This window comes from Dromiciops gliroides, chromosome 4 (assembly GCF_019393635.1).
Source record: "Dromiciops gliroides isolate mDroGli1 chromosome 4, mDroGli1.pri, whole genome shotgun sequence".
In the NCBI taxonomy this organism is placed as follows: Eukaryota; Metazoa; Chordata; class Mammalia; order Microbiotheria; family Microbiotheriidae; genus Dromiciops; species Dromiciops gliroides.
This window is the reverse complement of record NC_057864.1, coordinates 100,171,597-100,184,992: the sequence shown is the minus strand read 5'-3', so window position 1 is coordinate 100,184,992 and position 13,396 is coordinate 100,171,597. Positions and strand designations below refer to the sequence as shown.

The 13,396-nt window shown below is 48.2% G+C and overlaps 2 protein-coding genes across 2 annotated transcripts in view; both read right to left on the bottom strand.

Moving 5' to 3' along the window:
• Nucleotides 1–610, bottom strand: part of LGR6 (leucine rich repeat containing G protein-coupled receptor 6) — a 168,223-nt gene extending 167,613 nt beyond the window's left edge. Inside the window, exon 1 of the mRNA XM_044004569.1 lies at nucleotides 294–610. Coding sequence (XP_043860504.1) covers nucleotides 294–490 — 197 coding nt within the window. The 5' untranslated portion in view covers nucleotides 491–610. The remainder of the gene's footprint in view (nucleotides 1–293) is intronic.
• An 11,794-nt stretch (nucleotides 611–12,404) lies between these two features.
• Nucleotides 12,405–13,396, bottom strand: part of LOC122756095 (receptor-type tyrosine-protein phosphatase V-like) — a 39,829-nt gene continuing 38,837 nt past the window's right edge. Inside the window, exons 33-34 of the mRNA XM_044005200.1 lie at nucleotides 13,064–13,199; nucleotides 12,405–12,621 (exon numbers count right to left, since the gene is read on the bottom strand). Coding sequence (XP_043861135.1) covers nucleotides 12,562–12,621; nucleotides 13,064–13,199 — 196 coding nt within the window. The 3' untranslated portion in view covers nucleotides 12,405–12,561. The remainder of the gene's footprint in view (nucleotides 12,622–13,063; nucleotides 13,200–13,396) is intronic.

The window sequence follows — 13,396 nt, the reverse complement described above, 5'->3', positions numbered from 1 at the left end:
CTCTGAACCTTGGTCAAAGGGAAAATCAAAATGTAGGAAGGCAAGGACACCTGGTTTTTGCCCATCTTGAGAGGCCAACCGGATTCCCAACATCCGCACCTCGCCCAGCGGGAGCAGAGAATTCTGCGGGGCTTCAGCAAGTGGCTTGGAGCGGAGGGGGAATGGACCAGCAAGGATGCCCCAGGGTGCACCCCGAGGGCAGAGGAGCCAGCGCCGAGTCTTTGCCCCGGGCGGCTGCCTGGCAGTGCCCCCAGGGCAGGGAGAAAGGAAGCAAACTAGAGCCCCACACTCACAGGTACGCCGTCAGAGGGTTCAGGTTCCCAGGGACCGCGGAAAGTCCCAGCTCGGAGCAGTCTACCGACAGCATGATGCCATCCTCCTCGCAGTGGCACGGCGCCGGGCAGGCAGACGCTGGCCCCAGCTGGGGGGCCCCGCCGTGGCACACGACCGCGTAGAGCCACACGGCCCAGAGCGGGGCCAGGGTGGGCATCTTGGCGCCCGGCAGGTTGAAGGGCACCTGGCGGGCACGGCGGGCACAGCTCCCTCGCCCTTTCCCTCTCCGGAACCCAGCCAGCCTCTGCAGCCCGGGCGGTCTCCCTCCCTGTCGCGACAGGCGCAGCCCCGCGCTCAGCTCGGCTCGGCGACAGCGGCGGCTCGGAGGGCGCAGCGCGTGGGGACGGCTCAGTCAGAGAGGGGCAGGCATTGTTGAGTGATCTTCTTCGCTCTGGAGTTTCACGGGCTGGGCTTGCCAAGGGAGGGAGACACAGGCGGAGGAGGAGTCAAGGAAAGTTTGTACGCTCTGGCTCGCTCCCCTCGCCCTCCTTCCTTCCTAGCTGGCAGGAATTTCATTCAAGAAAAAAAAAAAACACCAACCAACCCAAGAAAGCAACCCAAGGAAAACGCAGAGGAAAGCCACTCGGAAGGACCTGCACTTGTTTGGGAGCAGTCACCAAGGAGGGGAGGGGCAGCGCGCGGTCCTCGGAGCCAGTCAGGCGGACGGGGTGCTGCCAATCGGAGGGGCGAGGGGGCCCTTGGGCGCCCGGGGCCACGATGTTAGGGTTTCGAGCTGCAAGAGAGCCTCGAGGTCAGCCCGAAGGCAGGGGACTTGGAGCCAGCGACCTCACCTCTGGGGTGTAAAATGAAGGGGTGCTTCCCAGCTCCAAGGCTGTGTGATCTTTTGGCCCCACTTTTGTCTTAGCTCTCGGCTAGCTCTTCTCCGGTGCCTGGCACGGTGCTCTCAGCACAGAGTAGGTATGTCTAGATAAAGACTGCCTGCCTTGTGTCCCAATACAGTCCATTTTACCGAAGAGGAAACTCAAGGCTAGAGAGAGGCGTGACTTACTGGGGCTCACACAGGTGAGGCCCGAATTGGAATCCAAATTCTTAGACTCCAAATTCATTGAATTGGAGAGGAAGGGAGAAAGTTCTGATCTCCTAGGAATGGTGAACCCTGAAAGGGGTCACTTCTCTTCTGAGCCAGTTTAATCATTTGTAAAATGGGTGGTTTGGGAAGGGAGAGAAAATAGACTTTTGGACATTGAAAAAAATAAAATGAAATGGTGGGGGGGAGTGAGTGAGTTGGCCTAGATGATCCCTATGGTCCGTTCCACTTTTAGCGTTCTAAATTTGTGGCAGATGCTGCAGTCTTTACAGGGGCTGTAGCTGGCCAAGAATAGAACCCCCCCACCCATAAAGGAGACAGACACCCTTAATGCCAAATACTGGATTTAGACTCAGAGGAAATTTAATCCAATCTTTTCCTTTTACAGATGAGAAAACTGAGTCCAGATTATTGGGAGAAGCAACTTCCCATAAGTCACACTGAAAATGGGGGGGGGGCTGTGGAATTTGAACCCAGAGCTTCTGCCGCTGTACCTGGGTGCCTCCCCTTTTGACTCCAAAGGAGTCATGGGTTTGGAGCTGGAAAGGACATCAGAAGTCACCTCTTTTAGTTAAATAATTTTACAGATGATATAATGGAGACCAGAAGAGCTCAGTGATTTAAGATAACAGGGGTAGTAAGTAGCAAAAGCAGGATTGGAACCCAGATCTTCTGCCTCCAAATCCAGGACTCCATTATCCTGAGGCATTGCCTCTGCAGTGCAGTTTTTCAAATCATTTATATATACCCTTTCCCCCATCCTCTGAGAAATGGAAGATCCTTCCCCCTTGCCACATCTGGGCTACAGTTTACATCCCTCTCCCACCTTTCCCACCACCCTGTTCCACTATTCCACTTCCCATGGGGCTCTCCCCAAGGGAGGAAACAAGCATTTATTAAACACCTGTTGTTGACTTTGTCAGGTATGACTCTTCATGACCTCTTTTTAAGAGTTTTCTTGGCAGAGCTCGTTTTACAGATGAAGAAACTGAGGCAAACAGGGTTAAGAGACTTACTTGGGGTCACAGAACTAGTAAGTGTTTGAGGCCAGGTTTGAATTCAGGAAGATGAGTCTTCCTGACTCCAGGCCCAGTACTCCATCCACTTAGCCACCTGATACCTCCTACAAATACACAGAGATTCCCCTTCCTTGCTCCAGGAGAATACATGGGGCTCAGTGGTTTGGAAGAAGGTATGTCGAGGGAGAAGCAAGCAGGGTGAAATGCCAGTTAGCTCCAGCAGATTGGGTAGAATTACACTCAAAAAACAAAAAAACCCAAAAAGCTGGTTGAGCTCCACCTAGGGGCTCAGGTCTTCCCCTACAACCTGGTTTGAAGAATTGTGGAATCTCTCTCTTTTTTTTTTTTTTCAGCAACAAACATTTATTTTATTTTCCAGTTACATGTAAGGGTACTTTTCAACATTCATTTTCATAAGATTCAGAGTTCCAAATTTTTCTCCCTCTCTCCCTCTCTCCCTTTCCTCCCCCCTCCACAAGATTGCAACCAGGTTATATATGTACAATCCACAAGTGTTCTTTTTATCAATTCTTTCTATAGGGGTGCATAGTAAGCTTCCTCATTAGTTCCTTGAGATTGTCTTGGATCATTGCATTGTTGAGAGTGGTTAAGTCATTCACAATTGCTCATTGAAAAATACAGCTGTCACTATGCACAATGTCTTCCCAGCTATGCTCACTTCACTATACATCAATGTTCATTAGTCTTTCCAGGTTTTTCGGGGATCATCCTGTTTGTCATTTCCTGTAGCACAAGACCATTCCACTTATAGCACAGCTTTTTCCATCATTCCTCAATTGATGGACATTCCCTTGATTCTCAATTCTTAGCCTCTACCAAGAGTTGCTATAAATATTTTTGTACAATTTCCCCCCTTTTCTCTTTTTCATGATTACTATTGTTAACTGTTTCCCTTCCATCCTATTCCCTTCCCCATGATATTTATTCTATTATGGAATCTCTTTTTTTGCAGAGAGCTGCTGAGGGATTTCTGTAAGGGAAGCCAGGAGGATCCTGGGTCTCTGACTCCTAGGTTCTCCCCTCAGTTTGATCACAGGCAGGCTTTTCAACTTCTTCCTCCACCTCTTCTTCCTTTTCAGGGGCTATGTGACCCTCTGAGGCCCAGCTGATGGGGTGGAGAGGAAAAAGAGGAGATTAGTGGATGTCCTTACTTTCCAGTATGGTCTGACTAAGGTGAGACCTGGGAAGAAGGCCCAAATTCCAACATAATCAGGAGTAGAGTAAACAAACAATAGGTCTTACATTATCCATGCTGTGGCCCAGCCTTTCGATGTCACCAACCTCCTTTGTCCCCATCCTCTGGGAAGTGGAAGGTTCCTCCTTCTTCCCCAACCCCTGGGACACACTCTGTCCTCTACCACCCTGTTCCATCATTCATTCCACTTCCCCAGGGGAGGGAAGGAAGGAAACTAGCATTTGTTAAGCACCTACTATGTGCCAGACACTGTGCTAAGCTATTGATCCTCACAACCCATGAGGTAGGAGTCATTACTATTCGTATTTTACAGTTGAGGAACCCGAGGCAGACAGAGATGAAATGACTTACCCAAGGTTTTACAGCTAAGTGTCTGAGGCTGGATTTGAACTCTTGTCTTCCTTACTCAATGTCCAGTGCCCTATCCACTGCTCCCCTGCCCTCCAGGTAAAAGGGAGAATAAGTAAAAGGAGCAACCCAGAGTGTTTATTATAGGACCTTAGACTCAGAAGAGATTCTTGAGGTCATTCAACCCTCTCATTTGATAGATGGGAAAACTGAAGCACAAAGAGTCACTCAACTAATAAATGTCTGAAGCAGGTTTCGAATCCAGGTCTTCATGATTCCACGTCCAATACTTCATATATTGTGCCGTGTTGTCTGTTGAATGCTATCTAACAGACTCCAGAGTTCCAGCCCAGAACACCCAGAGGAGAGCTTTGGAAAGCCTCTCACCAGGGAGGGACTGGGAAATGGAGAGGCTGATTGTGCATCCCCAGGGAGACTTATAGCCCAACACTAGGTAGTAACTTCTCAGTTTATTATGGGGTTGCCCCTCCCTGCCTCCAGACTCCTAAGCAATCTACTCTATGAAGACTATGGGACTTCAATGTTCACGTTGACTTCTTCAAATACCCTAACCACTTAGTTCCTCAACCTACCAACTTCCCATGACCTACTCCACCCCCTCTCACCCTACACAAAGATAATCACATCCTTGATCTTGCTGTCACTCACAAATTCACCACCTCCATGGTCAAGAATTCCCCAACCCCCTTATCTGACCATAATCTACTAATATTCCACCTCTCTCCCTCTGCTTTCCCATACCAAATCCTACTCTTCATCCACACTGCAGCCTCCAATCCCTCAGTTCTCTCTCTCTCTCTCTCTCTCTCTCTCTCTCTCTCTCTCTCTCTCTCTCTCTCTCTCTGACTATTCCTGCCACACTAGCCATTTTCTTCTCTTTTCCCCATCTTGATCCCCTGGTGAATCAGTTCAACACTAAACTGTCTTCTTCTCTTGAGTCCCCTACCCCCTTATCATATCCTTAATTGTGCCCTGCCAAATCTCAGCCTTGGATCACTCCCATCATCCATTGCCTTACCTTCTATACAGATGCTGGGGAAAGGTGAAGAAAACCACACAACTCTTCTGACTGGGTCCACTATAAATTTGCTTTACACAACCTCAACTTGACCCTCCTTGCTTCTAGGCAATCTTACTATACCTCCCTTATCACTTTCCATAGTGACTCTTCCAAACCTTTTCATCCCTCCTCAAACCTCTCACGGCTTCCTCTCCCGCACTCTCTTGTCTGAGAGCCTTGAGTCACATTAACCTCCCTCTTCTCCTCACTTCCTTATCTCATATCACTAAGATGCCCTCTGCTGCTGTCTCCTCATTCATTCCTGTCTCACAAGAAAAGGTGGCTGCCCTCCTTCCCAAGGATAACCCATCTATAGGTACAAACAATCCCATTACATCCTGTCTCCTCCAACAATTTGCTTTCCTGTTGCCCCCCCACCTCTCACTTATCTTCATTTTCTCTCTATCTACTGGCTCCTTCCCTACCAACCTACCAACATGTCCATGTCTCCGTCATCCTCAGAAATACCCCAGCTTCACCCTTCTATCCCTCTGTCTCTTCTGACCTTTATAGCCAGAAGGCTGACTACAAAAGGTGCCTCCACGTTCGTCTCACTCTCTTCTTAACCCTCTTCTATCTGGCTTCCAAACATATTATTTCCGTTACCAGTGAGCTCCTAATTGCCAAATCCAGTGACCTTTTCTCAATCCTCGTTCCTCTTGACCTCTCCGTAGCCTCTGACACTCACCTCTGCACCTTCATATTCTCTTCTCTCTGGGTGTTTGGAACACCACTCTCTCTAGTTCTTCTCCTATCTGACTGCTGCTTTTCTGTCTCCTTTCTTGGAGCCTCATCCAGATGGTGCCAACTAACCTGGAACCTATTCTCTTCTTCCTCTAGACTGCTTCACTTGGTGAGCTCATCAACTCCCATGGATTTAATGCTGAAGAGTCTCAGATCTACCCATCCAGCCCTAAACTCTCTGCTGACCTCTAGTCTTTCACCTCCAACTGCCTTTCAAACATATTGAGGGGCAGCTAGATGGTTCAGTGGATAGAGCACCAGCCCTAGATTCAGGAGGACCTGAGTTCAAATCCAGCCTCAGACACTTTACACACTTACTAGCTGTGTGACCCTGGGCAAGTCACTTAACCCAAATTGCCTCACAAAAAAAAAAACAACCCAACAACAACAAACATATTGAACCAGATGTCCAGTAGACATCTTCAGCTCAACATGTCCAAAACTGATCTCCTCTTTCTTCCTAAACTCTCCCCCTTCCAAACTTCCCAATTACCATTGAGGACACCACCATCCTTCCAATCTCTCAGGCTCACAACCTATTGGTCACCCACAACTCCTCGCTCTCTCACCCCCATATCCAGTCTGGGTTGCCAAGACCCATTGATTTCACCTTTGCAACATCTCTCAGACATATCCCCTTCTCCTCTCTGACCCTGCTACCACTCTGGCACAGGCCCTCATTACCCCATGCCTGGATTACTGCAATAGGCTGCTCAGGGTGGGGTGGGGATGGAGGGTCTGCCTGTCTAGTCTCTCCCCACTCTAGTCCATCCCCCATTCAGCCACCAAAGTCATTTTCCTAAAGTGCAGGTCTGATCATGTCACCCCTCCCTAATTCAATAGCGGCTCCCTTTCACCTCCAAGATCAAATACAAAATGCTCTATTTGGCATTCAAAGCCCTTTATAACCGAACCCTGCCACTCCCACCCTTCCAGTGTTACACATTATACTCATTAGGTACATACTTTTTAATGCAGCGATACTGGCTGTTCCAAGAAAAAGACACTCCATCTCTGCTCCAGGCATTTTCTCTGGCTGTCCCCCACGCCTGGAATCCTCTCTCTCCTTGTGCCTCCCTTCCCTGGTTTCTTTCAAGTACCTACTAAAATCTGGCCTTCTACAGAAGACCCTTCCCAACCCCTCTTAATTCCAGTACCTTCCCTCTGTGTAAAATAATTTCTAATTATTCTGCATGTAGCTCGCTTTGTGTATATTGGTTTGCTTTTGTTTCCCCCATTAGACTGTAAGCTCGTTGGGGACAGGCTCTGTCTTCTGCCTCTTTTTGTATCCCCAGCACTTAGCCCAGTGCCTGGCACATAGTAGTTGCTTAATAAATGCTCATTGACTGACTGATTTCAGTGTCCTATCTGAGGATCATGTGAGTTCTCTCCCTTCATTCAGTCTCCCTGCTGATATACGTTTATCCCAGAGCAGCCACACAATCATGACCTCACAATCATCAATCTGTTTGGGGCTCTTTTGAAGGAGGCCCACGTCCTCTCCGTTGACTCCCAGTACCTAGATCCCTTGTCTTACACCAGCATCTCCACCCGTCCCCTGCAGGCTAAGACACAAGAGACCCACAAGGGTCTTACCTCCATTTTCTCTGTCTCTGTTGGGTTTTCTGGCTGGACTAGATGACCTCTGAGGTCTCCTTCCAGCCTTGAGTCTAGGCTTCTGTAATGCCCTTTCCTCTCAAGGCTGTGACTTCCAGCCAATCCAACCCCTGTGTGCCCAGCTCTGTTCTGGGAGCTATAGTGGGTCCTAAAGCAGTGCAAGGCCTGGTCCCTACCCTTCAGGGAGCCCACAGGTGATGAGACATAAGGCTCCACACCCTCTTCCCCCTCCCCCTTTCCAGTTCTCCCAAGAACAATAATCAAATCAATCCTGGAAAGTCCATTAGCTCCAATCGCCATTCCCTCTGACTTTCCTATCCAAACCATTTGTCCCTGGCCTCTGCTCCTCAATATGTGTCTCCATATCATTAAACTGTAAGCTTCCTGAGGCAAAGACTGCTCTTTCTTGTATTCAGGTCCCCAGAACTTAGCACAGTGCCCATAGCACAGTAAGTGATTAATAAATTCATTTCCATTTATTCTTTCAATTAGATGACCAGTATACAGTATGTTGCAAATTGAAACCCTTTGCCCTTCATACACTTCTGCCTGGTGTCCTCCCCCAAGATCTTGCTGATGCTCAATCTTCCCTGCCAGCTACCACACTTCCAGATCCCATCATGGAAGCACAAACAGACCTACTCAGATGCAGGTGTGTCCTAGACTTTCTCTTCCTCTACTTCCCAAATTCCTTCTCTCTTTCTCCTTCTGCCTCAGTTTCCTTTCCATTCCTTTATTTTTTATTTATTTTTTGTGAGGCAATGAGGGTTGAGTGACTTGCCCAGGGTCACACAGCTAGTAAGTGTCAAGTGTCTGAGGCCGGATTTGAACTCAGGTCCTCCTGAATCCAGGGCTGGTGCTTTATCCACTGTGCCACCTAACTGTCCCCCCTGCCTCAGTTTCCAATCCCTCCCCTTTCCAGTATCCTCTCTCTTAGGTTCCTATTGCTGAGGGTGGTAAAGGAGGGTAGTTGCCCCAAGAGCTTGTCCAGCTTGGCCTGAACTCCATCCTCCCATGGGAGCAGCCAAGCCTCTATCTCCTGAACTTGCACCACAGCACGAGACCCTTCCCCTTCCACCCGGGCTCTCCCAGTAGGAAACAGTGAGTCCAGATGAGTGGTTATGGTTGTGGGTGGCCCCCAGTGATGTTGGCAGGTAGATAAGGCACACTGGTAACATCTGTGGAGGGGAGGAGGAGGGATGTCCCACTCTACAGGGTGGATACTCCCATCCTCTGCTCCCACTGAGATACAGCAAGCCTAATGGAAACACCGAAGACTTAGAGATAAGGAGTCTGGGATCTTGGGGAAATGGGGCAAATGAGAAATTCAGGAAGCTAAGAGTGGAAGGCTGGGAATACAGGGGTCAGAGACTGAAGGACAGATGAAACTGGAGGGGAAAATAAGAAAAGGGAAAGGGAAAGGGAGAGGGAGCAACTGTCCTGCAGAATAAATGGGAGCCAAAAGGGGAGAGAGATGGGGACTCAACGAGGGGCAAATCACCTAGTTCAGTACGTAGAGAAAGGTGGGCAATTCAGGCATGTAGACACCTCCAAGGGCGTGCCTACCAGAGTCCATTCAAACCGGCTTCCGAGAACCAATTGTTAAATTGTCAGAAATCTGCTTCAAATCAGGGTTTGATTTATTGTTTTGTTGACTGTCAAACAGATGGCTTGTAGGTGCATGGAGGCCCAAACAAGATTAGACTGTAATATTTAACCAACTAAAGACACCAGAGAACACATAGAATGTTCAGCTCTGGTTTTCTAAGTCAATCTGAGGCCTTCACGGATTCTTGTGCATGCCTCAATGGGCCTTGTTTCTATTTGAGTTATCTGATGTCTCTGGTCCAGACTTAATGAATAATGTTAATAATACAGAACGAATTTTAAAAGTATATCCTGCTTTTTCTGAGAACTGGTTGGTAAACATTTACCAGCATACTCCCTCACCTCCTTCTAACCTCAGAAAGAGAACTAGAATTAATTTAAAAACCTAGCATGGCTGCTCACTTCCTGTGTCATCTTTTTTTTTGCGGGGCAATGGGGGTTAAGTGACTTGTCCAAGGTCACACAGCTAGTAAGTGTTAAGTGTCTGAGGCCGGATTTGAACTCAGGTCTTCCTGAATCCAGGGCCGGTGCTCTATCCACTGTGCCACCTAGCTGCCCCACCTGTGTCATCTTTAGGCAAATTGTTTCCCCTCTTTGAGCCTCAGTTTCCTTACCTATAAAATGAGAAAGGTGGTCTAAATCAGTGCTGTCAAATTCTAATAGAACTGGTTGTCTGTGGGACACATATTGACTTCGAAAACCACAAATTAACAGTGCAGTAGATAAAGCACTGACCATGTATTGCATGGGCAGCTAGGTGGAGCAGGGCACTGGCCTTGGAATCAGGAAGACTCATCTTCATGAGTCCAAATCCAGTCTCAGGCATTTACTAGCTGTGTGGCCTTGGGCAAGTCACTCAACCCTATTTGCCTCAGTTTCCTCTTCCGTAAAATGAGCTAGAGAAGGAAATGGCAAAGGCCTCCACTATCTTTACCAAGAAAACCCCAAATGGGGTCACAAAGAGTTGGATATGACTGAAGAGCAGTAGCACATTGTATTGCATTTTTATTTATTTTGTTAAAACATTTCCCAATTACATTTTAATCTGGTTCAGGTTGCTCAAGGGAGTTCTGTAGGTGGAGAGTTTGATACCTCTGGTCTAAATGACTTCAAAGGTCCATTCCAAGTCTATAATTCATGATCCTATTAAAGGCTGGAAGGCCAAAGGAATAGGGCTCTAAGAACTTGAGAGAAAGTGGGAGATTAGGTGACTGGGGGCCAAGGTAGGAGGGAACTGGGAAGGGAATAAGAAGTCATATAGGGACTGCTATGTGCCAGGCACTGAGCTAAGTGATTAAAAAGAAAAAATATAGGGAGCAGCACAGTGGATAAAGCACTGGCCCTGGAGTCAGGAAGACCTGAGTTCAAATCTGAACTCAGACACTTGTCACTAGCTGTATGACCCTGGGCAAATCACTTAACCCTCATTGTCCTGCAAAAAAAAAAAAAAAAAAACCCTCATCTGAGCCTCACAACAACCCTGTATTATTATTATCCCCATTTTATAGTTGAAGAAACTGAGTCAAACCGAGGTCATGACTTGGCCAGGGTCACACAGCTAGAAGAGTCTGGGACTGGATTTGAGCTCAGGTCCTCCCAACTCTCCTGGGCTCTTGAATCACCAGCTGCCCCTAGGAGTTGGAGCAACATGCCAATATCTGGAGATACAAGAGTGACCTTTACTTGCTTTGTATTTTTTTTTTTTAGATTTTTTTTTGGTGAGGCAATTGGGGTTCAGTGACTTGCCCAGGGTCATACAGCTAGTAAGTGTCAAGTGTCTGAGGCCAGATTTGCTTTGTATTTTTGACACCATCATGGCTTGAATTTCCAGATCGAGCCTGTGTTTGAAATTGAACTCATGAGTAATTGGTATTGCATTCTTGGATTTATCATGGGGTGATGATTAGTAACTATTAGTAATTAATTAATTGGAACTTGTTAACTACATACAGATGTCAGTGTTTTGTGAGAGAAACATAGGAACACTTGGGACTAAGGAAGTGGGGACAAGGCTAAGAGACTGGAACCTGTTTGAGGTCCTGGAATCTGGCTTTCCCCTCCCCCCACCTTGCCAGAGAGGATCGTGATGCCAAGAGGAGAAATATGCTTCATCAACTGATTTAGGGGTCAACAAATTACGATGGGCCCCAAGCCCATCTCCAGGAGTCCCAACACCCACTGCCTCCACCTCCCCATACCAAGTGCTGACAGAGCCTTAGAACAGGGGATCCCAATGTCTCCCCTTCAGGGAGAGATGCGTCTCAGGAACAGGAGACAGATGCATCTCAGCCACCTGGCTCAAAGGTCTCCCAGACACACCACAGTGATTACACAGAGAAATGTCATAACTGGGACCCATATACAGATGGATATTGCCCTAGCTCAAACATGGCATATGACACTAACAGGAAACATTAGAGAGGGGACAAGAAGAGAGCCCTGAGGTGGGGGTGGGGGGTGCTGGCCATCACAATCACCCTTAATCCATGATAACACTTAAATAACCAATGACTCTCCTGGTATGCATAAAATGTCAAGAGGATTTGAGGAAGGCCCCAGCATATTACACAGACACAGACACACACACAGACACACACACAGACACACACACAGACACACACACAGACACACACTTACAGGTCATGGACCGTGTTGGGCAGGTATGGGTAGTTTCAACCTGAATCATTAGATGTCAGGGGGCAGCTGGGTGGTGCAGTGGAATACATTAAAAATTAAAATTTGGTGGGGGGACAGCTAGGTGGTGCAGTAGATAAAGCACTGACCCTGATTCAGGAGGACCTGAGTTCAAATCTGGCCTCAGACACTTGATTTTTACTAGCTGTGTGACCCTGGGCAAGTCATTTAACCCTCATTGCCCCCCCCAAAAAAAGAATTCAATAGACACATCTTTGAGATTACAGATCCATTGAATATTAAAATATTAAATCGGGGGCGGCTAGGTGGCGCAGTGGATAAAGCACCGGCCCTGGATTCAGGAGTACATGAGTTCAAATCCGGCCTCAGACACTTGACACTTACTGGCTGTGTGACCCTGGGCAAGTCACTTAACCCCAATTGCCTCACCAAAAATATATATATTAAATCGTACTTGTCTCATAGAAGGCCATACTATTTTCTATTCTTGCTGTATTCTTCAGGTAGCCTTTAATTTTCCCCTTTGCAAGCCCCATCTGAAATCTCCACTTTCCCCAGCCCTCCCCAGCTCTCTCCTCTTCCCCTTCACTTAGGAATAAGAATGAAGCTGAAGGGACCCTTCCTATTCTCTTATCATTCCACCAGTCTCTCTTTCCAACCCGCATGGGCTAAGAGGGGAGGGGAGAGGAAGAGATGACAGAACACACCCAACCTTTGCTTTTTGATCATCTGTGTTTATTTCCAGAGGCCCACAACAATTTTATAGTCCTGAGGACTGGACATGGAGACCACTCCCCCAGGGGGAGCCAGTCCAGACCCTTGAGATTCATCCACACTGACCAAGCGGAGGGGCTCCAGACTCTTCTGCTCCTGGGCAGCTGTAGCCATTCCCTTAGGCTAGCCCATGGGCCAGGGCACTGCCCACACAGCCATAGAGGTAAATGTACTGATCCTGGGGGAAAGGGGGAGGGGAAGGGCCTGAGCAGGAGCTATCTCTAGGCCAGCAAAGTGCAAAGCAGGGGAAGAATCCTGGGACCTCTGGGTTTATCATTTCAAAAAAATGATCTGGAGATTTTAGGGCACTGTAAGCTCTAGTCCACAAGTCAGCAGTGCTATGCAGCAATTAAACTACTGTGAGTTTGGCTATTTCTTCTGGTCACAAAATGAAAGGGATTGGGCTATAATTTCTAAAATCCCTTTCTAGCTTTAAGCCTCCTGTTGGGCCTTCCCCGGGCCTCAGAAGCAGCTCCCTGCAAAGGGACCCAGCAGAAGAGGAGCAGAGGTGGTCAGCAACGCCACCTGGTGCCCACATTCAGCTGCCGGTGCAGCTCTTGCCCTAACCTCTGCCCTTACCCACATCCCAGAGACAGTGCCCACCCACTCCCACCTCTCACCAGTGTGGGCGTCATGGAGCCGCAGGCCCGTGCCAGCTGTAGGACCACACCAAAGACGTCCACTAAGCCCTGGGACTCTGCCTGCTGCATCAGCCGCTCCATGGCCAAGAGAATCCCCAGCTGGCCCATTCCTGAGCTGCAATGGTGGGGAGGGGAAGTGAGGGGGTGAGCCATTAATCTAGGCATGCTGCCTGACACATAGTAGGCTCTTACTAAATGCTTGACTGATTTATGGCCTTGTGAGGCAGGCAAGTAAGGGTTATTTCATTCTTTGTACTTAAATCATGGAGCCAAGGACAGTCCTTAGCACACACTTGTCGACTGATAGGTGAG